The sequence below is a fragment of the Stegostoma tigrinum genome, chromosome 17 (assembly GCF_030684315.1).
Source record: "Stegostoma tigrinum isolate sSteTig4 chromosome 17, sSteTig4.hap1, whole genome shotgun sequence".
NCBI lineage: Eukaryota > Metazoa > Chordata > Chondrichthyes > Orectolobiformes > Stegostomatidae > Stegostoma > Stegostoma tigrinum.
In genome coordinates, this window is record NC_081370.1 from 55,249,336 (window position 1) to 55,277,010 (window position 27,675).

The window sequence follows — 27,675 nt, forward strand, 5'->3', positions numbered from 1 at the left end:
GCAACACTTCTACATTGAGAAGGTGAAAGAAAAAAATCATTCACCCTGGGTAATTTAGCTGCTACAATCCATAGGGATGGCAGATCCAGTAGAGACCTTGCTATTACCTCAGCCATGTGGTAACACAGAAGGCCCATCACTAGATGGGAAGTGGGAGCTCTGAAAGTAGCAATAGCCCACAATATTCTCATAAGACAATGTAGAGAAGTAAGTACCAAGGAGTGTGATGCATTGATTAAAGGCCACAATACGTGTCTCTTTTGCCCCAAAAGAATTTTAGAAATAGAATGGGTGAGAATTAATCAACAATCTCTGTATTTGGGAGAATTAACAGGAGGCATTTTAACAGGTTTATATTGTCTGGTATGATGTTGCATGTACAGAGCTTTGAAGGATGAACTGGTTAACGGCCATATAGGAATTGACGTGTGAGATAAGAGATTATCAACTTTCTTCAATCTAAAGAGGCTGTAACACTAGAAGAGTCCAACAAATTCACTGCACAGGCAAAAATCAGGGTCATAATCAGTGAGTATGGATAGATTGAGAATTCTTCTTAATAGCGTATGATGTCAGAAAGCCAAAGGGCACAGTCAGTATCAATTACCATAACTGGTCTGCCTAGAAGCGGCTCCAAGCAGAATTAGTAGTACAATAAATGTCCAGCAGGAGGAGCTCAGCATTGTAAGTGTCTATTTTAGAGAATCGCCAAAGTTGACACCTCCTTTAAGACCCCAACAATGATAAATAAAGCTCCTGCAAAAGGAGATTTTTTGAGAAAAATGCAAATCATACAATGAAAAGCTCAATAAAATTAAATTCGTTACAGGCAGACAGCTTGCCACAGTTGAGGTCTGAGAGAATCAGCCCAACAAACATAAAACTTCAAGATCCAGGAGGCAGAAGTATTCTGATGTTTGGGTACAGCTGAAGGGCCTGTTTCCACACTGTAGGGAATCTAATCTAATCTAATCACAACTATTAGTCTTAGAGGGAGAAAAGATCAGTGAAATAGTACATACACTGAGGAATGAGAATATCTCATTTGAAGCACTGATGTATTTGTTTAGGTCACTTAGAGAAAGTGGATGCGATACTTCAGATGAAGACAGGAGGGAAAAGCAGCAAGGATATAAGAAATTATTCAAAACGTCGGGCAAACTGAAGCAAGGTATTCTTCAAGGAAATGCTAAAGTGACCTAAAGATGCTAAACTCTCCCAGGAACGTTCCTCATCCCTTGAAAGGAAAAGTAAAATCTCAGCTAGAAAGCTTGGATGTCATATCATCAGTGACAGAACTGTCACAATGGTGCTCAGGGCTGGTAACCATTTCCAAGATAAATGAAGAACCAAGACAGTGTGTGGGTCTTACTCAGTCAAAGGAGTAAGAAGGGAAATGCAGCTCACTTTGTCTACTGATAATAGAGTGGCAAACTGGTTTCTAACAACACTATGCATTCTGGCACAAGCCTGGAAACCAAGAGTCCAGTTTTCTGACTGCATTAATCTCATTAATCAGATGGTATTACTTCAACCTTCAACCATTTGGGATCTCCACCACATCACAGATTTTCTACAGAGTTTCTGGAATCCTGGAAGGGAGACTGGGAACCATTTTCCACATGGATGGCATCCCAGAGCATGGCAAATGAAGATTGAACACAACAAGATTTTCAGGGATAACACAGCGTGGAACCGGACATACACATCAGGCCAGACAGCATCAGAGGGGCAGAAAGGTTGAAATTTTGGGTTGGGACCCTTCTTCAGAAATAATGGTGCAACAGAACACAGGCCTTACGCTGAATGAGAAGCATTAATTCTTTAGATTATGATTACAGCTCAAGGACACAGCCTCCAAGATTAGAGCATCATGGTGGATCAAAGGAAGATGAGAATCTTCACTGAATTTTCAAAACTGTCGGAAGTACACAGAATATAATTGGAGGTTTTTGGGCACAATAAATCAGGTGGGAATTTTTACCCCCAACTCAGTCAGTCTTACTCAATTTGTTATTGAGCTTGCAAAACAAGACCAGCAACTGTATTGGAGTCAAAAACAGACTCAATGGCTAGCGCGGCCGCCTTACGGTGCCGGGGGCCTGGGCTCGATTCCACCTTTGGGCGACTGTCTGTGTGGAGTTTGTACATTCTCCCCGTGTCTGTGTGAGTTTCCTCCGGGTCCTCCGGTTTCCTCTCACAGTCCAAAGATGTGCAGGTTAGGTGGATTGGCCACGCTAAATTGCCCACAGTGTCCAGGGATGTGTATTTTAGTTGGGGTATAGGATGATGGGTCTGGATGGGATGCTCTGAGGGTCGATGTGGACTTGTTGGCCGAAAGGCCCTGTTCCTACACTATAGGGATTCTATGATGAGATGGTACCTTCTATTGATGCTTCAGTACATTAAAATCCAGGATTATTCTCTCTACTGCCACAGGACTAGGAGCTGTCCTTATTCAAGTGTAAATTGATCGAATGTGAAAACGGAATCTATTTTAAAGCTGGTGACTAAACAGAAGTATATAACCAAAGAGTTCCTTGGGACTGTGAAAGGTTCGAATCATTTCACACAAATTTCAGATTGAGATGGACACCGTGTCTTTGGCAACCCGTGTATTGGGCTGGAAGGACATCTCAACCATGTCTCCACATGTGGAATGATTGAGGCTTGGGCTGGTGAGATATGAGTGCGTAATCTATGTTCCATTCAAAACACAAGTAAGGGTAGGTACATACATGAGAAATAGAGAAGTGAGTAGAAAAAGAGGATCTTATTCTTGCAAAAGTAACATCTTGTTTTAAGGCTATAGCCAACACTTTACCAGACAGCGAGAGACTTGAAGAGAATGCAACCGAATAAAAGTACATGTATGTCAAAAATCTGACAAGGACTGCACATAGGTCAGACAGCTCTTTCGCTAAGGTGGTATGGTGTGTGGGTGTGGTGCTCTGTGCCTGTAGGTTGCGGCGGGGGGGGGGTCAAAATATTGTGCAGCAAACCATGTGCTGAAATGGAGCCATAAGCAAAAATAAAAACTGGACAACAATGGAAGATGTACTGCTTGTAGCAAAACTGATGTGAAAAGAAATCCCACTGAAACTCCATGGGGAGTATCCGGTTTCCACAAAGCACAGGGAAAAGGCATGACAATCCGTATAGTGGTCAGACATTTCAAAAGACATACAGAGCTGCATTTCATCGTGATACATGTGGGCCATATACAGCCAAGTACAGCTGCAACGATTTCATCAAGATTTCCAGGAACATCATTGGAGAGGTTCGCAATGAGCTTATCTGATTTCAGAAGGAATATTTATTCCAGGTCAACTATTATTCAAGACAGATCGGAGAGGCATAACATCATTTAGCTAAAGTAGATGCAGAGGTCAAGACCATGAAAAGGAAACGCACAGTTTTCCAGAAGAATTACCAGAGCACAATGGATACCAATTCATGCAGAAGGATTTTTGGAAGTTTGTTCAGAAAGTGGGCATTGATCATATGACATGTTCTCCATCCTCAGTCAAGCAGAAAGGGAAGATCCGTCCAAGACAGAGAAGTTTCAAGAACCCAGGCTGGGAATGAGCTTGACTCAGTTACAGAGCAACACAATTGCATCATGAGTATCTGCCAATTGAATTGTTAGCGGCATGAATATTAAAATCGGTCACCAGTTCTCGAACAATTTGAAACTAAACATAAACTCAAGATCACAAAAAGGTAAAATAACTGAAGAGAAGCCCTGGCAAAAAGCAACAGGTGATGCAAACTTATAGACGGTATGATCGGTATGACAGGTCGGCACAACACCGAGGGCCGAAGGGCCTGTACTGTGCTGTAACGTTCTATGTTAAACAGGCTGGAATCTCAGTCAACTGTGAAACAAGGGCAGAAAGTCTGAGTATGAGACAGGGAGCCAGAAGCTGTGTTCGTCAGGGAACCTGATTAACTGAGGTTTCATATTGCTGGAGCATTTCAACGGATAGTGCGATGGGACAGGAAGGCATTGGACTTGAGATAATGGGAACTGCAGATGCTGGAGAATCCAAGATAATAAAATGTGAAGCTGGATGAACACAGCAGGCCCAGCAGTTCCTGAGTTATCAATCTCAAGAGCTGCTTGGCCTGTTGTTATCAGGCATTGGACTTACTTGGGGCAGGAAGTGAGACTGAGTATGATTATCAAATTATATGACACAACTGTACCTAGAATACATTTGACAAAATACAGGAATAGTATAACTATGATAGACACGGTACATAACCATCACCCTCAGGTGAACCAGACTGAAATATCTGGGCACAGTTCCAGACTGTCTTGACCTGTTAGACCGAGACATTGAAGAGAGGAGAATATTGCAGTGAGGAGCGCAACAATGTTAACTGTAGTAGCAATGTCAATAGCATTAAAGATTACAAAGACTACGTAAGTAGGTGCAGGTGAATTACTAGAGATAGGGTGGGGTGGGGAGTGGTGCTGTGAATGTGGTATAACAAGATACATCAAGTATGATGAATCAGTGATGACATGACTCCAGCATCAGTAGGCAGTGGAAGATTGGTCTTGAATGAGTCTGTATGCAGAGAGCTGTGTTTGAGAACCTTCTACATACAGATATAAATAAATTAGCTTTACATTTCTTGAGGATTTGAAAGGCCTTACTCAGTGACAAGGAGAAAGCAGCCTCAGACAGAATATAGGTGCAGACATCCACAGTCTGAGGCAGCTGAGACGAGTTCGCAGACAGCAGGGCCAGCTTAAAGCAGCAGTGTCAATAATAATCTCCAGAATGCTGCGTTTACTCTTTACTGAACTTGGCACCAACACTTCACTGTTCATATCACACCTTTAATGGAAACTGGACATTTAAAATTGGCAGCCAAATCTTCTTCCCATTGAGATTTGAAACAGCTGTCTTAAAACCTTTTATTACAAACAGCACGATTAGTTTGCTTAGCATTGAAACAATGAATACCTAAGCAAGCAACACAGTCATTGAGAGGCCCTTGTGGTGAAATACTGGAATGGCACTGTTGACAGGAATTATATCCCAAAACACACTCATCTGGGACAGGGTCTGGAACTATGTCTGCAAAGAAAAGGCAAAAAAAATCTGTGAGGACAATTTTAAATATGCAAGCAAATAATTTCACAAAAGTATGAATGAAACAGGTGAGGTACTTTAGCAAGTGACACTTTTTTGTACAATTTGCAACCCTCAGGGAGTCTTCAACACTGGAAAAATCACAAGGTGCTACAAAAGAAGCATTACAAACCAAAATATGACACCGAGTCTCATAAAATGGTGTTACTCTCGGGTGATTCTAATCTTCGTCAGTTAGGTACGTTTTAAGGAGTATCCTAAACAAAACAAAAATGTAGTGAGATTTAGGTGGGAAATATCAGAGGTAAGGGCCTTCAGCAGGACAGTGGGCTTAGGACCAGGAATAGGCAATCGGGCCCAATGAGCTTGCTCTACCATGAATGTTTGCGCTGATCTCGATTTGGTCTCCTCCATTTTCTGTCTGCACCTTTAACCTTTGGCTCTATCATCTATTAGTTATCCATCTTCAGTGCCAGAAATTCACTGACAACCCTTACAATAAATGATAACATTGCATCTGCCTTCCTAATTACTTGCTGTACCTGCATAATAGCCTCATGGAATTGACCTCTGATTAACACCCTACTCGAAATGTTAACTCTTTCTCTTCACGCAGATGCTGTCAGACCTGCTGAGTTTCTCCAGCACTGTGTTTTTGTTTGTGATTCTTAGACCTGAACTTGCAGATCTCTCTACACCATTGAGTTTTACAATCTCCCTCCATTCAAATATTGGACTTTTCCACTCTTGGTGTCAACGTCTACTCTCATATAGTGTTGTTTTCTACAAGAACCATCTGTGATATTTCAGGGACATTTACCATTCCTACTTGCTGGTATGTTATTACACACCTCTGAAGCAGGTGAGACTTAAACCTGGGCTTTCAGAAATACAGTCCTTTATGTCCCAATACCTGAAAACCTCATGACGTCAAGTACTTTCAAGTAGTGACTATTTTATACAACATGGACAAGTTTGAATCTGCCTACATGATCCTCCACTTGCCAAATTTACAAACAACAAAAAACCACTAATCTGGAGTTAAGAATCCAATGATGACTAAGAAGCCATTGTCGATTGTCAGAAAAACCCATCTGGTTCACTAACTCCCCCTAGGGAAGGCAACTGCCACTGTTACCTGGTCTGGCTTACATGTGACTCCAGGCCCACAGCAATGTGGTTGACTCTTAACTGCCCTCTGGGCAATTAGGGATGGGCAATAAATGCTGCCTAGCCAGTGATATCCTTATCCCGTAAATGAATGATAAGAAAAATCATTTAAAATTGAGCGTTGCTTAAGCATGAGAATGACTGTTTAACAAGATTATCATATGGAAAGCAAAATAATGGGTCACCATTAGTTTACAGAAGCCAGAATACAGGAGGCCAGCCTGGAATTTAATTGAATAATCAAGCTTAGAGGTAACAAAAGGCATGAATGGGGCCTTTCGATGTTGTGAGCTTTGCCATAGAAAGGAAGGGAGGTGGTGGAAAGGGAGTCGTTTCTAAGAGTGGCCCAAGACAATGGTCTTCCCCGTGTATCACTGAAGGAATTTCTGCTCATGCAGTTATCCAATCCAATAAGTTACAGATACTGCAATGGCTAGCTAGATGCTGGTGAGGTTGAGTTAGATGATGTGATTTTCAATAATGTTGCTGTGAAATAGCATGTATTTGAGAAATAGTGCAGGACATGGGAGTGGGGGTGGGTGTGTGGGAAGCAGAAAGCAAGGATTGATCCAAGGGGGACACTGGGTAAAACCACGCATTAGGAGGAAGAGAAGCCATCTATCACAATTCTGCAGCGGCACTTGGATAGATGGTGTTATGAAGCATGGCTTAGACTGATGAGGAGATGATGGCTGAGTGGAATTATTAATCCAGAGACCAAGGTAATGTTCTGCAAATTTGGGTTCAAATCCTGCCATGACCAGCAAGTGGAATTTGAATCCACTAAAAATTTAGAATTAAGAGTCTAATGATGACCACAAGACGAATGTTGATCACCAGGGAAAAACCCAGCTGCTTCATTGATGTCCTTCAGGAAAGGAAACTGCCATCCTTACCTCAGCTGGCCTACATGTGACTGCAGTCCCATAGTTATATGGTTGCCTCTAGGTGATGGGAGATGGGCAATAAATCCTGGTTCAGCTAGCAAGGCCCTCATCCCATGAATCTTCTTTTTTTTTAAGAAGTGAAGGGCAGCAGATTTAAAACAGGTTTGAGAAGAAATTTCTTCTCTCAAGGGATCACGGAGCTGTGGAAGTGCGGTGGGTGTTGAATAAAATAAGGACGAAGTATACTAAATTATAATTGGTTATGGGTTGAAGAGTTATATGCATCAGGAAGAAAAGTGGATTTGAGTCTAGAACGAGGTCAGCCATGGTTTTATTAAACAGCACAGCAGGCTTAAGGGGCTGAGCTGCCTAATCCTGCTCCTAGTTTTTACGTTCTTATGCTCTCCTTAGAGTAGACAAGGTTAAGAAATTGCCTGCTAGAGGTTTCTAAGATGAAGAAGGGTTTTGACTGACTAAAGACAATAAGCTGAAGTCAGAGTAGAGAGAGAGAAAATTGGAAGTTACTGGAAAATCTCAGCGGGTTTGGCAGCATCTGTAGAGAGAAAGCAGAGCTAACATTTCTTTGTAAGTGATAGTGGCTAAGAAAAATTTGTTTCTGATTTCCAACATGTGCAGTTCTTTTTTTTATGTTTCAGAGTAGAGAGGAAGCGGTGGTAAGGTACTAAGTACAACACTTTTTCAAGGAGCCAGAATAAGGATCACCATGTTTTAGTTTTTGGCCTCCTATGTTCTGAAGTGAGATAATTCCATGAAAATACAAAACATCAAAAAAAAATGAATAAGACCACAAGACATAGGAGCAGAAATTAGGTCATTCAGCCCATTGAGTCTGCTCTGCCATTCAATCATGGCTGATAATTCTCAACTGAATAAGCTCTATTAAAACAAAAAGGAAACCCTTGGCAAGTGAGAGCTATATTTGGAGTTCAGTTCCCATCTGAAGAAACATCTAGTATGTGGCTTGTAAAATTTACAATCCTCGACATAACTCCACAGGCACAGCATAAATCCTGCGTAACCTGATTAACAATTCCTTTTTTTATTGTTTTGTTACAGTGCAAGCTGGTACTGAATTATTTACATATCCATATCATTTTCTGTAAAAGAAACAACTTCAGCTGGAACTGTAATTTTTTTTAAGCAAAGTAGTTCTCCACATCAATATGCGTACATATTTTGCCTGATCCGCTGATGGTTTTATTTTCAAATAGAAGTAATCAGCAGGATATATCCTAAATAGTTCACTCTCATATTGTCTACAAAACTAGACAATAGAGGCAATAAATTCTGCCTTGCTATGATCACAAATATCTTAAACGCTGTGGCTGGTGGAGGTCAGTCATCTTAGCTTCAAGACATCCTTACTGGAGTTCCTCAGGATTACTGTTGTGTTCATCTGTCCTGCCACATTCAAGGTATTTTCTAATCAACTTGTCCAGAGACATTATGGTACATCAGCAGATTAGAAACAACTTGAACCTGTACTCTTATTTCAGAGATAGGCACACTACCATTGTGCCAATAAGCATCATTATTTCTCAGAGTAGTGTCTTAGGCCCAACAATCTTCAGCTGGTTCAACAATGAGCTTCCCTCCATATAAAGGTCAGAAGTGGGAAGTTCGCTGGTGAAATATTCAGTACCACTCCCACTCATCATTGAATCTGAAGGAATCTGTTTATACGTGAACCAAGACCTTGAGAACATTTAGGCTTACACTAACAAGAGGCAAGTAACATTTGAGTCACATAAATGCCAGGTAATGACCATATTCAACATGAGAGAATCCAATTATCATAACTTTGTATTCAACAACATCACCATCACTTGATGTTCCGCTACGAACATCCTGGTGGTTACCACTGACAAGAAACTGAACTGGAACGGCTAAATATGTACAAAGACTGAAGTTGCTGGAAAAGCCCAGCAGGCCTGGCAGCATCTGTGAAGAAAAAAATCAGAGTTAATGTTCCTTAGAGCTGAGGAAGGGTCACTGGACCCGAAATGTTAACTCTGGTTCACTCACATTTTTTATGGCTTGAAACATTAACTCTGATCTTTTCATCACAGTCCTGCTGAGCTTTTCCAAGAACTTCTATTTTTGGTTCTTACTTACAGCACCGGTGGTTTGTTTGGTTTTTATTTTAGAATCATAGAATCCTTACAGTGTGGAAGCAGACCATTCAGCCCACTGAATCCACAAACACCCTCCAAACAGCATCCAACCCAGGCCTACCCTCCCACCCTGTCCCCATAACCCTGTATTTTCATAAGCTAATCCACCTAGCCTGTGCAGGCCTGGATACTATGGGACAATTTATCATGGCCAATCTACCTAATCTGCACTTCTTTGGGCTGTGGGAGGAAACCAGATACAAGGGGAATGTACAAACTCCACACAGACACTCAAGGGTGACATCAATCCCAGGTCTCTGGTGCCATGAGGCAGCAGTGCTAACTGGTAGGGCAGTGATGACCTACTGGTATTATTGCTAACTATTAATCCAGAACTGAGCTCATGCCCTGGGGGTCTGGGTTCAAATTCCACGGTGGCAGATAGCAGAAGCTGAATTGCATTAATTAAAAAGAAGAATCTGGAATTAAGCATTTAATGTTGACCATTGAAATAACTGGCAGAAAAAACCCATCTGCTTCATTAATGCCACTTTAGGGAAGGAATTGGCCATCCTTACCTGGTCTGGTGTACGTGTGACTCCAGACTACTTAACTCCTAACTGCCCTCTGTGCAATTAGGGATAGGCAACAAATGCTGGCCTGGCCACTGGCGCCCTCATCCTGTGAGTGAATTAAAGAAAAACTGAGCCACCATGCTGCCAAACCATACCACTGCCATATTTAAAACTCCTACAGTTGCTCGCTGCTGTTGTTGCCTCTAGTGATTGCAAGAGAGAAAAGTAGACCCAGTCTAAAAAGATTAGCACTAATTGCATCATTTCATTGGTTGGGTTCTACAATAGAATCGTAGAATCCCTACAGCGTGGAAACAGGTCCTTCAGCCCAACAAACCCACACTGACCCTCAGAGCATCCCACCCAGGCCCATTCCCCTATAAACCCACCTAATCTACATAGCCCTGAACACTACAAGGCAATTTAACATGCCCAATCCACCTGAACCTTCACATCTTTGGACTGTGGGAGGAAACCCACGCAGACACAGGGAGAACACGCAAACTCCTCACAGACTGTCACCTGGGGCTGGAGTTAAACCCAGGTCCCTGGCTCTGTGAGGCAGCAGTGCTAACCACTGTGCCACCATGCAAGGTAAGCTCAGTAATGACTGACAATTAATTTCTATCATCACAGCTCAGTGCGGTTCAGTCCTACAGGACAGTCTAGAACATGATTCTTTTTGCTTGTCCACCACAGGAGCTGACAAAGGAAAGAAGTGAAATTGTTTCAGTTTGGCAAACCGATTTCCACACTGTCACACTAACATAAACTTCACTGAAATTAAATCAGGTTTTGGATCGCAAGTGAGAAAATAGTTTTGCATTTCAGTAATGGAAAAAAATCAATTTATGATTGAAATAACCAGATTATTATTGCTAAATCGTGAATGATTCAAAAATTGGTGGGGTGGCACATAGTGAATAAGATAGCTTCAGATTACAGGAGGATATAGATGGGCTGGTCAGATGGGCTGACCCATGGCAAATGGAATTCAATCTGGATAAGTGTGAGGTGATGCACTTGGGCAGGACAAACAAGGCAAGGCAAGTGAACGATAGGATCCTGGGAAGCACGAAGGATCAGAGGAACCCTGGTGAGCATGTTCATTGGCCTTTAAGGTATCAGGGCAGGTAGAAAAAGTGGTGAAGAAGGCACATGGTGTATTTGAGATAACAAGGTAAAGAGCTGGATGAACAAAGTAGGCCAGGCAGCATCAGAGGAACATGAAAGCTAACATTTTGGGTCCCTTCCAAAACATCAGCTTTCCTGCTCCTCTGATTCTGCCTGGCCTGTTGTGTTCATCCAGCTCCACACCTTGTGATCTCAGACTCTCCAGCATCAGCAGTTCCTACATGGTATACTTGCCTTTATCAGCCAAAGAAGAGTTCAAGAGCAGGTGGGGAGTTTTCTGAAATTGGACGAAAGGCTGGTTAGGCCACAGCTAGAGTAATGTGTGCAATTCTGGGATCCACATTATAGGAGAGATAAGATAGCATGGGAGGTGGTGCAGAGGAGATTTCCCAGGATGTTGTCCAGACTGGAGGATTTTTGGACAGACTGGTGTCATTTTCCTTGGAGGAGAGGAGATTGAGAGGGGACTTCATTAAGAAGCACAGAATTACGAGGGGGAATAGGTAAGGTGGGCAGGAAGAAACCTTTCCCCTTGATGGAGAGATCAACGTCTGGGGTATAGGTTTAAAGCAAGGGGCAGGACATTTTGAAGGGATGTGAGGAGACACTTTTTCACCCAGAGAGTGGTGGGAATGTGGAACTCACTGTCTTTAAGGGTGGTACAGGCAGAAACCCTCAACATTCAAGAAGTATTTGGATGTGCACTTGCAATGTGAAGCATACAAGGCTATGGGTTAAATGCTGGAAAACAGGACCGGAATGGTTGGACTGGCACAGACTCAATGGGCTGAGGACCCTTTATCTGTGCTGTTGACCTCTGAACCTTGTGACTATTAATCCAGAGACCCAGGTAGTGTTCTTGGGACCTGGGTGGCAATCTTGCGATGTCAGATGGTGGATTTGAATTGAAAACAAAATCTGGAATTAAGAGTCTAATAATGTCCACAAAACATTGCTGATTATCGGGGGAAAAAATTGATCTGGCTCACTAATATCTGTTAGGGAAGGTTAACTGCCATCCTTTCCTAGTCTGGTCTATATGTGATTCTAGCAAAGTAATACAACATTGTAACAAAGTGTGGAGCTGGATGAACACAGCAGGCCAAGCAGCATCTCAGGAGCACAAAAGCTGACATTTCAGGCCTAGACCCTTCATCAGAGCATGTGTTCATCCAGCTCCACACTTTGTTATCTTGGAGTCTTCAGCATCTGCAGTTCCCATTATCACTATTACAACATTGTGACTGGCACTAAACTGCCCTCTGGTAAATTAGAGATTGCAATAAATGCTGGCCCAGCTACTGATGCCTTCATTTTATGAATGAATAAAAAGAAAATCACAGAATTGCTATTGTTCAGAAACTGGCCATTGGGCCCATTGTGTCTGCACTAACTCTCAGAATGATTATTCAGGCATACAGTTAATATACTATCCATTCCCCACAATCTTGTATATTGTTTCTATTTAAGTAATCATCTAATGCCTTCCTGAGTGCCTCAATTGAACATACCTCCAACACAGTTCCAGGCAATGCATTTGAGACTCTAACTGTTTGCTGCATAGAAATGAGTTATTCTCACCCCACATTTCAATCTTCGAAAATTTCCTTTTATCTGTCATTCACCCTACATCCTGCTCAATTTTTCCTTCCTAATCTACTTTACAATATACATGACAAAGGAAAAACTGAATCTGAATTTCACTTTGGAAAGGTATTGGATTCTATGCCGATTGTAACAATGTGACGAAAATGTCTAATCTCACAATTTACTTGCTCATTGAAGTATTTTGCTGCAAGATTACACGTTCAAATTGTTTTTCCAATGAACTCACTGTTCATTGTTGAAAGGATGACTCAACAAGTTTCAGATTTTAAGATGTCTAATGTACCGAAAGATTAAAAGCGCTGCTGACTAAAGGCTATCGTGGTAGGCAACCTATACTTTCCATCACAGAGCAAAATACCATCTTCCTTATTTTTAGTGCGATTGAGAAAATATATCTCGTAGACATACATTTCAGATATCTTCTGAGCAGACATTCATTTCTCCCGAAATCAGACCAAGGTGGTTTTACCTCTCAGTTGTTTAGTTTGGTTCTTTCCCTTGCTCAGCCTAGTAAATTTTAACTGCAGAACTATGCTTCAGGGTGAGTATATGGAGATCTTCACTCTCATGCAAGCTCAGATTTTATATTAATTCCTCAGAAATTGGATCAATTCAATCGGAGCAGGAGATTTCACTAAAATTCCACAGTGAATTATAGAGATTCTTGACTGAACGGCTCCTTTCTCTACTGGAAAACAACAGATGAATCTATCTGTCCCTGAGGCTTGGTGATATCTTAGGAAAGTCTAGAACACAATTTTTGCAATACGTTCCTCTGCACATTTCCCTAGGCAACATGATTAACATGGGTCTTGTATCCCGGTATAGACACTGATCAGATGCTTTGTTTAGGACCCAACTCCATTATATCCTGAAATCAAGTGCAGTGTACAACTGAAATTCTGAACATACCACTAGAACCTGAAGTCTCTCATCGGCATCACAGCTGCTTTGCCATTGGATTCCAATTTGAATATCTTGCAGATTTTTCCCAGTTAAAAAATTTGGGCCTTCCTTTATTCTTTAGGTCCTGCAGAAGGAAGTCCAGAAAACATTCTGGTTCCCATGGGATTCAGCCTTCCTGTGTTTATGTTTTAATTCTTTGATGCAACAGGAAGCAGAGTTCAGCTTCCGGGGTCCCTCTGAACTGGCAAGTCTTCCTTTGTGATCATGCCTGCACTCTGCTGTGGGACAAGAAACCCAGAGACAGCTTTCTCATACAGGACAGTCATAACAAGGCTCTTTTCATTGTTAAGTGATTAAACATGGGATTGGCTTGTTGTCTGAGCGTCGATCCTGTTCAATAAAGTTAGCACAACACGTTTTTGACATTTGGTTAAATACAATGAAGTATCAATGGCAGCCATATTGGCAGTGAGTCTGAATTAGCAGTGCAACGGAAACAGATTTTTAACCCAACACCTGAGCCAAGAACCAGCATTTACCAACTGGCAGCATATGATGCAAGTCACAGGCTTAGCTTTCAACCATAATTAATTAATTTTGGAAAATCAGACAGTGGCTACTAAAGGCAGTTGTCAAACTGGACTTGCCATTTAACCATGAGATAACAAGGTGTACAGCTGGATGAGCACAGCAGGCCAAGAAGCATCAGAGGAGCAGGAAGGCTGATGTTTCAGGCCTAGACCCTTCTTCAGAAACGGTCTTCTTCAGAATTATAATCATATAATCTTTTTCAGAATCACATAAACCTCCTTAACAACTGATTCAACTTGCCTGGCTATCTTTAGAGAATTATGCTCTTGAACTCTGATGTACCTCTGCTCCTGGACTCCCCTCTAAAGTTGTACCATTGAGCCTGCATTGAAATTCACCTGTCAGGCATCTGTCCATTTGGTCAATTTGTCAATGTCCCTCTGGTGTTGCTCAATGTCATCCACACAATTCACTATTCTCCATAACTTAAGATCATCTGCAAATTCAGGGATAATTGCCTTCAACACCCATATCCAATCTATGCTGCTAAGAGCCCATTCATCCCAAACATTTCTAATTTGCTAACTAGCCTGCCATGTGGCATCGCATTAAATGCTTTCTGAAAGTCCAAATATGCAACATCTACAGCACTACCCTCATTCACTGCCTGTGTCACCTCAACAAAGAACTCAGTTAAATTTATCAGACTTGATTTGCCCTTGACCAAACCATGTTGAATGTCTAGTATTAACTTATTTTTCTCTACTTGTATATTTACCTTATGCTGCATTATGGTCCCCATTAATTTTCCCATTACTGATGTCAAGTTGATAGATCTCTAGTCACATGGATATAATCCTGTTTTCAACGAGGACTGGAACATTTTTGTTATTGGCTTAGCAGCAATCTAGAATGTATCCCATCCAGCCTGATGACTTGTCTATCTAGAGTACTGCCAGCCCTTGTAGACCCTCTTCTTTACCTATCACTGTACTGTGCAGTTGCTCAACACCCACATTTTCATACAGGCCATTGTCACCACCTTCTAATATGGTAAGGGCAGGAGCAAAGTATTCATTTAGTAGCTCTGCCACATTGTGTCCACTTTGCAGGAATTTCTCCACTTCCATGTCCCACACTCCACCTTTCTCTTTGAGAGCAGTTTACCCTGCTTGTACCCATTCAATCCTTCACTAATCCTTTACTATTAGTATCTTTGAAGTACGTTTTACTCTTTGTTTTAGTGCAACCTGTATTTCCCTTCCGCTTACTTTCTCTTAGCCTTTATTATTTCAGACTTAGCCTCTCTCCTGCACTTGAGATACTCCTCCTGAGTTCTCTCGCTGTTGTTATTCCGGTAAACATCATATGCCTCTTTTTTCTTCCTTACTTGCTCATCAATGTCCTGAGTCATCCTGGGTACTCCTTGTGTATTCCTCATGGACTGCAGCCTATTCATCCCTCTTTTGAAATTCTCCCATTTTTCATCCAGTTTTATCCATGAAAAATGCAAAAAAAAATCAATGTGCTACAGTTTAACTTTTAGATCCCTAAAATCTGCCCTTTACCAGTTTGGAATCTTAATCATTGACTGATTTTGATCTTTTTCCAACTTAATACTGAACTTTATTATGATATGAATATATATTACGACAGTAAAATTTGCATAATCTTCCTAAATAAATTTGTTATTTCCCAAATGTATCCCTTCTCTGATATGCTCTACTTGGCCTGCCTCATTTCCTTGAACTGGATCCAGCATAGCTCCCTCCCTGGTCAGACTGGAAATGTACTGTTCCAGAAAGGTCTCCACATTGCAGGAATTTTTCCCCTTCCATGTCCCACACTCCACCTTTCTCCCAGTATACCCTAGGGTGATTGAAATTGCCTAATCATTCTGATGATTTCTGTAATCTGTCTACAACTGTTGCCTTCCCCTTCCTCCCCACTATTTATAATAAACACCCAACAAGGTCATTGCCCCCTTCCTGTTTCTCACCTCCAACCACATAGATTCTAATTCAGGAAACACAACTCATTCAAGGGCAATGATACTATCTTGGACCAATACTGCTATACCTCCTCCCTTCTTACCCACTCAGTTTCTAATGAAAGCTCTATAACCCCGAATGGTAAGTCTCCAGTGTTACTCTGGCTTGAGCCACTTGAGCCATAGTGTCACCATGTTAGATCTCCCTCGAGCAATTTCTGCTTCCAATTCCCTAATTTTGTTCAGTATACTCTGTGCATTTACGTATACACAATTTGACCCTGCCTGTACCTCTTTCTTCCCCATTTGTTCACTGTCAACTCTCAATCACACTTTCGTCTCTTCTTTCGTCAGTTCCCCCATTTTCTCTCTTTCGTCCTCTCTGGTAATTCCAAAACTTTCCATTAGCCAACTCACTCCCTGCCTTACAAGTTTAAATTTTAAGCTATCATGTGGCTCAGTGGTTAGCATTGCTGTGTCACAGTACCAGGGTTCAGGTTCAATTCCGTCCTCAGGTGACTGTCTGTGTGGAGTTTGCACATTTTCCCTGTGTCTGTGTAGACCTCCTCCTGCTTCTCTGGTTGGTCTGGGCTGAATTGTATGCTTCCTCACAGTACAGACTCTGTGATCACTAAATCCACTTGCCTTACTCTTTCAGCGAGGAGGTTAGTTCCATTTCTGCTCATCTGAAGCCCATTTCTTTTGAACAGCCTTCTCCTTCCCAAAAAGTGATCCCAATGTCCCAAAAATCTGAACTCCTCTTCTTCTACACCATCCATCAAGCCATGCATTTACCTCCCTGATCTGCCTGTGCCCAAATGGTGAAGTTCATGTCACAGGTTGCGTTTCTGAGATTACTACCCTTGATGTCCTGAATTTCAATGTACTCCCTAACTCCTGAAAACTGATCAGACACAGTCCTCTCAGCAATCTCTCCCTCGGTTGTTGGTTCGCACATGAACCCTCTATAACTGACAGTTAATTTGGTATCACCTGTTTTACATTCCAGTGAAGTTGAGTCCTCCAGCAATTGGGTCACAGATATAACAGGAAGGCAGTCAAAATGAAAACTTTGAAAAAATTACTTCATAGATAATTACAAAAGAAACTAATTTCATGTCTACATTCCAGCAGGAAATTACCAATTAACAAGTGCTTTGCCCACAAGTATTGCAATTCCATTTTATATGCAATTTTATGTGTTCCTTATTTTCTCATCAATATCTTCAACCATTCAGGGTAGTTTAGTACCCCATATTTATTTCTCATGGATAAGTGCAGAGCTTGCAAATTTTATTGTCCCATTGCACACATTAGCAACTGTTCAAACTCATTATCTAATCACGTCATGTTATGCTTCTGGTTTGGATGATGTGCTTGATATGCTCCCATGCATTTCTCTGTGGTAATCCATAGAAAGGAGTATATATTAGGTCAATAAGAGTTGCATAAACTTCCTAAATAAATTTGTGCCCGGCAGCAGATGACAGACTGTAAAAGGGAAACTGATGCTAAAAATCTGAATGCATCATTGCCTCCTTTTCTCCCCTATTTTCTCATCAATATCCTCAACCATTCAGGGTAGTTTAGTACCCCATATTTATTTCTCATGGATAAGTACAGAGCTTGCATTCTATTCATTTCCCTTTTGAAATCCTCCCTTTCTTCATCCTTTGTATTATTCACGAAAGAGCTGGTCGCTTTCAGCGGTTCATGCAGTATCCATGAAGAGAGAAGTAGAGCTCATGGCTTGGATTCTTCCAGCACTTCAGAAATGGGAACTGGGTGAGTTGGCAATGTGGTGTGGGAAGGATAGCTTTATCCCTTCTTATTGCTGTAGCTTGTTACCCAGGGTTTAAAATCTAACAGCACAACCACCCATCGGGCAGTCAACTGAAGTACTCAAGGACTAGCTAAGGATCATTCTTCATCTTCCTGGGCATTTTGCTCGAGACGGAATTTAGGGAGAGCTCTGTGAAGCTCTGGTGGCCTCCCATCAGGCTGATGGGGGGAGGCAGACCATCTTTGATGGATGACTTATGGTCTAAATCTCCACCAGGGCACCACAACAACTGATCATGTGTCCACATAATGGGGAAGCAGTCACTTTCTAGTAATGTCACTGGCCTGGTACTCCAGAGGTCCAGGCTAGTACTTGGGGGACATGGGTTCAAATCCCATGAAGGCAGCGGGCGAAATTAGACTCACTTAACAAACCTGGAATAGAAATTTAGCCACAACAAGCATCATCAACTGTACTGAACAAAACACAAACCTATCTGCTTTACTGATGCTTTTTTTAAGGAAATTTGCCATCCTAACCCGGTTTGGCCTAGATTTGGCTCCATGCCCAAAGCATTGCGCTTGACTCTGAATTACCTTCTGAACTGGCCTGGAAAGCCATTCAGTTCATTGGCAATTAGAGATGGACGGCAGCAAGACCAATTTAAGAATAAAGACAAGTCCTCTCCCTACTGCCACAGTGGGCCATCTGCATGGCTTCAACTGTTCAACATTAACTCTGTTTTAAAGTTATTTGCAAAAGAAACCAATTTAAGGTGAGAAAAAATTTTCTTGACCTGAGTGGTTTGTGTTTTGGAATGTACTGCCTGGAAGTATGGTGGAGGCAGGTGTAATGAGGCAGTGTAAAGAGGGTGTAGGATGAAATAGGAGCAAGCGTATAGGGAAAGCCAAGGAGAATGGCACTAAGTCACGATGCTCACTTGGAGGGCATTTGAAGGGTTGATTTGTATGCAAATCAGAACACCATGTAAAATAATAAGGATGATATAAAGAAGCTATTCATCAGGACAGGAAATATCTGTATGTCAGTTACTTAAAATTACACCCATGCATGGGGCTGTATTCATAAGAATGAGTGCCTGTAAATCCCCATTTGCTGTGATCTGTCCTTGTTTGCTATGACTTGCCTGTACTGCTTGCAAAACAAAACTTTCATTGTACTTTGGTACACGTGACAACAATGATGGGCAAAATGGCCTCCTTTTGCAGCAGAGCACCTTTTTCAGCCAGTTATTCTGCTGTTTGAAGCTCCCTCTCACTCTCAAGATGCACCAACAGCATTGTCCACCATAGACACTACCCATATTGCAACTGAGGAGCTGAAAGTCCTCTGGCTGGGTCAGGAGCTTTACTGAGGAAGTGGTTATGTTTGGGGCAGGCCACCTTCCTCATCTTGACCTATCCAAAGTATTGCTGTCATTCTTAACTCCCCCTTGTGCCATTCAATCAACATCACTTTGCCTGGCAAACCTCAGTTTCCATGGTCATTAAGGCCTGCATTTAAAACTTTCTTTTCTTCTTTTCAAATCTCTCCATGATCTTGGCCCTTTCTGCCTCAGTGACATTCTTCAGTTCTCCAGGGTATCTACACTTGCTGGAATTTGCACTCACATATTGTCAAATTGTTTCACCATTCATCTGTCAAAGCCTTAAATTCTGGAACATGCACTCTAGTTTCTTCTCATCTCCACCTCTCTTTGCACCTTTACTGTGCTCTTTCAAATCCCCCTTTTTGTCAAGCTTTTAGTCTCTATCTCCATATGTGGCCCACTGTCAAATTTTGTTGGATAACATGCTATGAAGTGTTTGGGAAGTTTTACGCTGTCAAAGGAACTATATAAATCCAGTTTTCTGTTTTTGGAAAATTGAGTGTTGATAAAATAATTTCCTCTTTATTTATTATTCCTTCATTTTTTTGTTGACAGTGGTTGGTGGGGCCGGTGGCGGGGGGGAACTGGAGCAAGCTGACAACCAAAAGTCAAAGGTAATGCTAAAGTTGGTAAAGAATAGGCAGATGTGCAAAACATAGCAATACAAAATGTGCAGTGTTTTGAAATGCATTAAAAAATTGTGCTTCATTGCCATATGAATGCAACATTAACTGCAAAAATCCGTGACCAGATTGAAAAGAGTGTTAAAAATCAGTTTGGAATGTTGACGATAAGCAAAACATTAGAGAAATGCAAAATCTTTATAATGTGGCTAAGGTGAGGTGGTGACAGAGTGGTAATGGCACAAGGTTAGCGATTCTAAACCCTAGACCAGCGTTTTGGGAACATGGATTAGAATCCCACCAGGGCAGGTTGAATTCAATAAAAATGCAACATAAAGACCCTGACCTAATGGTGACCACTGGCCTCATTTAGTACACAAAAGTCCTTTAGGGAAAAATTCTGCCATTCTCACCTGGCCTGGCCTACATATGACTCTAGACCCACAACGCTGTGTTTAACAGCCCTCAGGGCAACTAGGGATAGGCAATAAATATTGACCTAGCTGGTGGGGTCCACATCCCATGAATGAATGATCAAAAAAGTCTTTGGAATACCCTCCAATCTAGTAACACCACTTCTTGAATATTGTGCTAAAGTGTGGGCTGGATTTCAACGCATCATCCATCAATACAATGGAAAGCATTCTCTGAAACCACTGACCTTTCTCACAACACACACTTGTGGAAGATGGCTCTGCACTCAACGTCTGTTTCTGATTGGATGGTTGCTGTAAAGGCTGTTTGTTCAGGTTGATCGGGAGTGTTTGACTCTGAGCCAAACAAGGCAAGCTTCTTCTGGACGGGGTCAATGGCTGCTCGTGGATGATGCCACTAATACTTGTGTTCATTCCTGAAAGAGAAAGCAAAATCATAATTTCCAGAGATAGTAGGAACTGCTGATGCTGAAGAATCTAAGATAACGAGGTGTGGAGATGGATGAACACAGCAGGCCAAGCAGCATCAGAGGAGCAGGAATGCCGACGTTTCGGGCCTAGACCCTTCTTCAGAGAAAAGACCATATTTGGTCCCTTTTTCTGAAAAAGGGTCGAGGCCTGAAACGTCAGCCTTCCTGCTCCTCTGATGCTACTTGGCCTGCTGTGTTCATCCGGTCCTACACCTTGATATCTCATAATTTCCAAGTGATTTTTGTTTTGTCGATCGATTGTTGAGCAGCAATGAAAGCACGTGTTAAATGCTGCTGGTACCGGTACAGTCAGTTTCCAGATTGTCAACAGTTTTTGTTCCTGAGCTTGACTACATGTTGATTTGTATCCACATCAGAACACCATGTAAAATAATGAGAATGATATACAGAAGCTATTCATGGGGGCAGAAAATATTTGTATGTCAGTTACTTATGAATACAGTCCCATGCATGGGTGTAATTTTAAGTATGAGCGTTTGTAAATCCTTGTTTGCTGTGATCTGCCCTTGTTTGCTATGACTTGTCTGTACTGCTTGCAAAATAAAACTTTCACTGTACACAGGACTACAACAAATAAATCAAATCAAGTCAGACATTCGTAAAATGGGGCCCACTGTATTGTTTGATACTCTATTCACATAGAAGTGCACTTTGATTTTGCAGTCAAATTGACATTGCTTGTCCTTCAACTCAAAGAAAGCTGCCCAAAAATGCTTAGCAACCAGTGAGGCATGGCTTCTTTTATTGCAGACAGTCGTTTCATTTCTAATATCAGTCAGAGCAGCAACCGGATGTAGCAAACAGTTACATTAAAGTATTCCCACAAACGGCAAACCAGTAAGTGGAAAAAAAATCCTTCTTTTCTAAATCATCTTATGAAATAAAACTAACGCGATGCACACATGACATTAACACATAAGGATTCTGGGTATTCTAACATGCAGGATGGGAAATAATTGTGGCAATGAGAGCCGCTCCCTTTTTGAGGTATTTTCAGTGTTGAAGCTGATTTCCTCGAATTCTAGGAGCAACAATTACTGTTTTATAAGCTGTTGCATTATTTTGGAACTTTTGGGAGAAAAAAGATTGAAACAAAGGCACTTTAAAAAGTAGGAAAAGCAACAAAGGTCGAGGCCACATGGGAAGTGATTCAAATGGAGACAGACAGCAGTGCGTGTACGGAATGAGTTGCCAGAAGAGGAGATGGAGGCTGGTACAATTACAACACGTAAAAGGCACCTGAATGGGGATATGAGTGATAATGGGAACTGCAGATGCTAGAGAATCCAAGATTACAAAGTGTGAAGCTGGATGAACACAGCAGGCCAAGCAGCATCTCAGGAGCACAAAAGCTGACGTTTTGGGCCTAGGCCCTTCATCAGAGAGCATGAAGGGCCTAGGCCTGAAACATCAGCTTTTGTGCTCCTGAGATGCTGCTTGGCCTGCTGTGTTCACCCAGCTCCACACTTTGTAATCTTGAATGGGGATATGAATAGGAAGGGTTGAGAGGGATATGGGCCAAATGCTGGCAAATGGGACTAGATTAATTTACCATATCTGGTCAGCATGGATGAGTTGGAACAGAGGGTCTGTTTCCATGTTGTACATCTCTCTGGCTATGACACTATAATTAACCAGCTTTAGTTACTTCAATATTCTATCAAAAATCAATGTAAATTATTTCTATTACAATGTAGAAATTTAACGTTCAACAAGTATAACACTAATTTTTTTAGGGCTTGAATGAATGTTCAATTTTAAGTATTACAGTTACAACCCTCGCATATGACTGATGATGTGAAAAATTTCCCAGGTATGTCCTGTGCACAAATAACAGGACAAATCCAACCCAATTAACACCTCATCAGTCTACCCTTGATGTCCAGTAAAGTAATGGAAGGTGTCATCAGCAGCGTTATCAAACAGGACCTTTTTGAGCAATAACGTGCTCAAAGACGCCCAGTTTGGGTTCTGCCTGCGCCACAGATTCTGACCTCATTCCAACCTTAATCACACATGGAGAAAAAATGAATTCCAGACGAGTGAGAGTGACAGCTCTTGATATCAAGGCTGCATTAGACTGAGTGTGACATCAAGGAGCCTGAGCAAAACTGGAATGAATAGGTGGCAGGGGGACAACTCTCTGGTTGGACCCATACCTGGCACATAGGAAGTTGACTGTGATTGTTCTGTGTCAGTCATCTGAACTCCAGAACATCTCTGCAGGACTTACTCAGAGATGTCCGAGGCCTAACCAGTTTCAGCTGCTTCATCAATGACCTCCCCTCCATGATTAGGTCAGATGTGGGGACATTTGATAATGGTTATACAATATTCAGCATCATTTACGACTCCTCAGATCCCGAAGCAGTCTGCGTTAGAATGCAACAAGGTCAGGACAATATCCAGATATGAGCTGACAAGTGGCAAGTAACAATCGCATGAGATAATTACCAGGCAATGATATTTCTTTGAAGAAAGAATCTAACCACTGCTACTTGTCACCATCACTGAAACGACCACTATCAGCAGTTTGGTGGTTACTATTGACTAGAAACTCATATGGACTTGCCACATAAGCAGACTGGCTACAGGAGCAAGCCAGAGGTTAGGAATCCTGCAGCAAGCAGCTCACCTCCTGACCCTGCAAAGCCTGTCCACCAGCTATAAGTCACAAGTCAAGAGTATGATGAAATAGTCTCCACTTGCTTGGATGGGTGCAGTTCCTACAACCCTCAAGAAACTTGACATCATCAGGACAAAACAGCCCGCTTGATCCATACCAAATCCACAAGCATCCATTTCCTCCACCACCAATGCTTTGTATAAGCAGTGTGTACAATCTACATGATGCACTGCAGAAATTCACCAAAAATCCCTCAGACAGCACCTTCTAAATCTATGACCACTTTCATCTAGAAGGACAAGGGCAGCAATACAGTGGAATATTACCCTCTGCAAGTTCCTCTGCAAGCCACTCACCATCTTGACTTGGAAATATATCAACATTCCTTCTGTGTCACTGGAATTCCCTCCCTGCGGGCATTTTGGGTCGGCCTACAGCACGTGGACTGTAATGCTTGTGGAAGGAAGCTCACCACCACCTTCTCCAGGGCAACTAGGGACGGGCAATAAATGCTCGACCAGCCAGCGATGCCCGTGTGCCACAAATGACTGAAGAAAAAGACTCTAATTTAACAATGTGTAATGCGATTTCAAGTAGTTTTAAAGTGCAAACAGTAACGTAAAAAGTGGAAGTTCAAGTGAATTCAGCGATTTCTAATTGATTTGTATTTGTAAGCCGATGGAATTAACTGCGACAAACTGTGGCTAAGACCAAACAGTTATGTGTTTCCAACAAGCATGTAGATATAGGTTGCGTAGCTATAAGATTAAGGGATATGTGGGGAGGGCAGTGTTAGGGGTTACTGAGCTCAATGATTGTAGCCATTTGCAAAGCCAGCCTGAAGGGTCAAACTGGCCCATCCTGATATATTTTTCCATGTAACAACTCATCCTGTGAAGCAACCAGAATAAAAAATCACAGCAATATTTACAATCCATGATTAACCGCACGAGTGGGATCCAGATATTGCTGTCAGTTTGACATATCAGTGACAGTAAGTGCCGTCAACTCTGCTCTTTCCAATCTCAAATCCCAGCCAATTAAAAGTTCAACTGCATTGCCACCCACTGGCGTATTAAAACAGATTCACTTTAAAAGTAACGGGCAATCATTTTGGATTGATAGCATCTTCTTGCCACCTCACATTTCACTTCCTGGTTTACCCAATGTTCATCACCACCTCCCAAACGCCAACAATCAAAGTCATCAGGTTTGGTAGTATCTGCAAACATGATCAGTTTCTATCTTGAAAATATGGCAGACCACCTCTCGATGATTCTGTCATTCGTTCTGGTAGCTATATATTCTTTATAGTTTGGCTGATTTTTCCAATCAGATTCGTCACTTGGCTCCTGTTTCTTGGAGTTTGAAGACTGTGATTCACAGACCAATTTACTTTTTGTTTAAGTGAGTTAGAATTATTGACTTGGAACGTGTGAGAATGAGAATTGAGAGCTGGCTTTCAGCGAAATGATGAATTCACATTCCATCCTGAGCTAATTAACAAGTATTATGCTTTCTTTTTGCACACCAAGTATAGCTTACTGCATCATGCCTTGACAAGTATGTTGCTTTCCTCCTGAAAAAGTGCACACTTTATTCTATAAATCTTTAATCAACCTGTTCATCGATGTTTTTACACACCTTTGAAGCAGGTGGGACTTGAACCCAGGTCTTCCAGCCTAGAGGTTCCACAAGAGCCCTTTCACAATGTATGGAGTAGGCTACTTGACTCAAACCCTATTAATTTACAAAGCGCCTTTTGAGCCAGCTACTGGTTTCTTTCTTTTTTCCCTTTGCACTTCAGGCTGTGGGATTCATTTCAAACACCGAAAGAAATTGGCCGAAAATTATGCTCAAAATTGTGTTGCTTGTGAAACGTGTTCTTTGTGTCCCGCAAGCTTCCATTGAACCTTGTTTGCAAGTTGCTGAATGGAAAATCATCCACAAAGCAGAACAATCAGGTAATGTTTCTGATCAAGCAAGTATTCCTCAAGGATAGGAACAATAAAAGGTGCAGTTTGACTAATAGACCTAAAAATGCATTTATCACAAAAATAAGCCTTTTAATCATTTTTGATCCACCCAGCAATTCACCAGAGCATTTGAGGTTGAGAGGTTTGTAAAATCATGAGTGGTACAGATAGGGTTAATGGTAGGATAGGGGATTTCAAGATTAGGAGGCATATTTTTAAGCTGAGACGAGAGAGATTTAAAAAAAGACTCAAGGGACAAATTTTTTACACAGTGGTTGGTTCACGTGTGGAATGATCATCCCGAGGAAGTGGTGAGCGCGGGCACAGTTACATTTAAAAGAATGTTAGATATGTACATGAATAGAAAAGGCTTGGAGGGATTTGGGACAGGAGCAGACCAGTGGGACTAATTTAGTTTGGGATTGTGTTCTACATGAACTGGTGGACCGAAGGGTCCATTTCCACGCTGCATGTCTCAAAACACAGTGAAAAGTGTTGTATTGTGTCACCACTCTCCAGCACCACCTTAAAACACAGGGGAAAAAAAGACATCGTATATAAAAGCAGAAGAGTAAAGAAATAAAGAAAAAGTGTTCAAGTTTACAGTCCTTCTTGTTACGCGCTATATGCTGATAGTGGAGGCTTCAATGATGGCAACACCACTGAATGTCAACAGGAGATGATTAGATTCATGCTTGTTGGAGACGATAACTGCCTACCATTTGCTCACCACTTATCAGCTCAAACTTGAACGTTGTCGAGGTCTTGTTGCCACAGCACATGGGATGTCATAAACTGTGCTATACCCAAGAATAGTCGCTAATGATTGACCCATATCTAAACTTCAAATGAATACAAGGTCCTTAACACAGCAGCTGAAGATAGTTTGGCCTAGGAGACTACTCTCAGGAACGCCTGCAGAGATGTTCTGGAACTGAAGTGACTGACCTCCAACTAGCACAACCATATTTACACGCCTCCATCCAGCAAACAGTTTTTCCCCTGATTCCCACTAATATCCATTATGTTGGGGCTCCACAATGTCATTACTCAGTCAAACATTGACTAGTTATCAGGGGCAGTCACTCTCACCTCACCTCTTTTCATAATGGCTCTGGTGAGTTCCAGATGTGAAATCTGTGTTGGAAATTTGACTCAGAATGGTATAAATGATTTAGTGACATTTAGAAGGCATTTATTTCCTATGTACAATTGAGCAAGATATTTTACCACATTATATATTTGCCCCAACTACTAGTAATATGTATTTTTCAGAAGTTGTCATCTAAATAACCATTTTAATGCATCACATGTGATCCCAACTCAAGTAAGCTGTGGAATTGATGGTTGTGAACATCCCCATAACCACAGGTAATGTCTCCAGGAAATTCTCTGTTTATCTACTTTTCATCACCTCAGGATATTGGAAAACACTTCAGAACCGATGAAGTACAATTTTTCGAAATGTAATCACTATTCTAATGGATGAAGCATTGCCGCTAAGTTGCATACAGCAAGATTACACACGCAGCAATGTGACAAGTGACCAGATCATTTGCTTAAAGGTTTTAAAATGTCAGACTAAAGTTCACCAATTCGTAACGATCCCTGGAGTTTTCACAGCTAGTGCTTTTAACCAAGCAGCAGGTTGAAAAAAGTAACTTGCCTTTGAAATTACATCTCACATTCCATCCATTCATTTATGTGACTTTGGTTGGGTACATATTGTGCATAATGACACAATGTCATGCTGTTACAAGGATTACTAGCATAATACTCATTTGTAAGTTTCATAAATTTCACTAAAAACACAAATTGTTGGGAATACTAATGTTCTAATGCTTTTCTACTGGAACACAGAAATTCTGCATTACAAATGAATTTCAGAAAAAACTGTTAATTTGTACAGCACACAGTGTTTAACTAGTGTACCGCAAATTCATCAGGAATGATGATTGGCCTGACTTGTTACTCCTACTTTCCTGTCTGACCTGCTGAGCATTTTCTGCTTTTTTTTTCACATTTCCATCGCAGGTAACGCTCTGCTTTTGCTTCTGTCTGGCTTGTGCAGCGAGTGACGGCCAATTCTCACCTTTACTGCAAAGAAGCCAAACCAACAATAAAAGAAAATGCTGGGAAACTGACATGTGACAGTGTATGTGAAAATTAACTCAATGGTTCAATTATGGTGTAGTTTTAAGTTTGTTTGCATTTTAGTGCATGTGAAAAATAATGTTTCTCCATTACCATCTACTAAGACGCTGTATCCGGTCACAATGGAAATAATAGCCACCTGGGAGGGAAGAAA

The 27,675-nt window shown here is 41.5% G+C and overlaps 1 protein-coding gene across 4 annotated transcripts in view; it reads right to left on the reverse strand.

Moving 5' to 3' along the window:
- The window catches only part of ano3 (anoctamin 3), a 511,995-nt gene that overhangs the window by 206,885 nt on the left and 277,435 nt on the right, over positions 1 to 27,675 (reverse strand). For 3 of the 4 annotated variants that reach the window (XM_059652166.1, XM_059652165.1, XM_059652164.1), the window contains exons 2-3: positions 20,502 to 20,690; positions 4,980 to 5,093 (exon numbers count right to left, since the gene is read on the reverse strand). In XM_059652166.1, the coding sequence (XP_059508149.1) occupies positions 4,980 to 5,093; positions 20,502 to 20,688 (301 nt within the window). In that variant the 5' untranslated portion in view covers positions 20,689 to 20,690. The remainder of the gene's footprint in view (positions 1 to 4,979; positions 5,094 to 20,501; positions 20,691 to 27,675) is intronic. The other variant, XM_059652167.1, reaches the window with a different exon arrangement.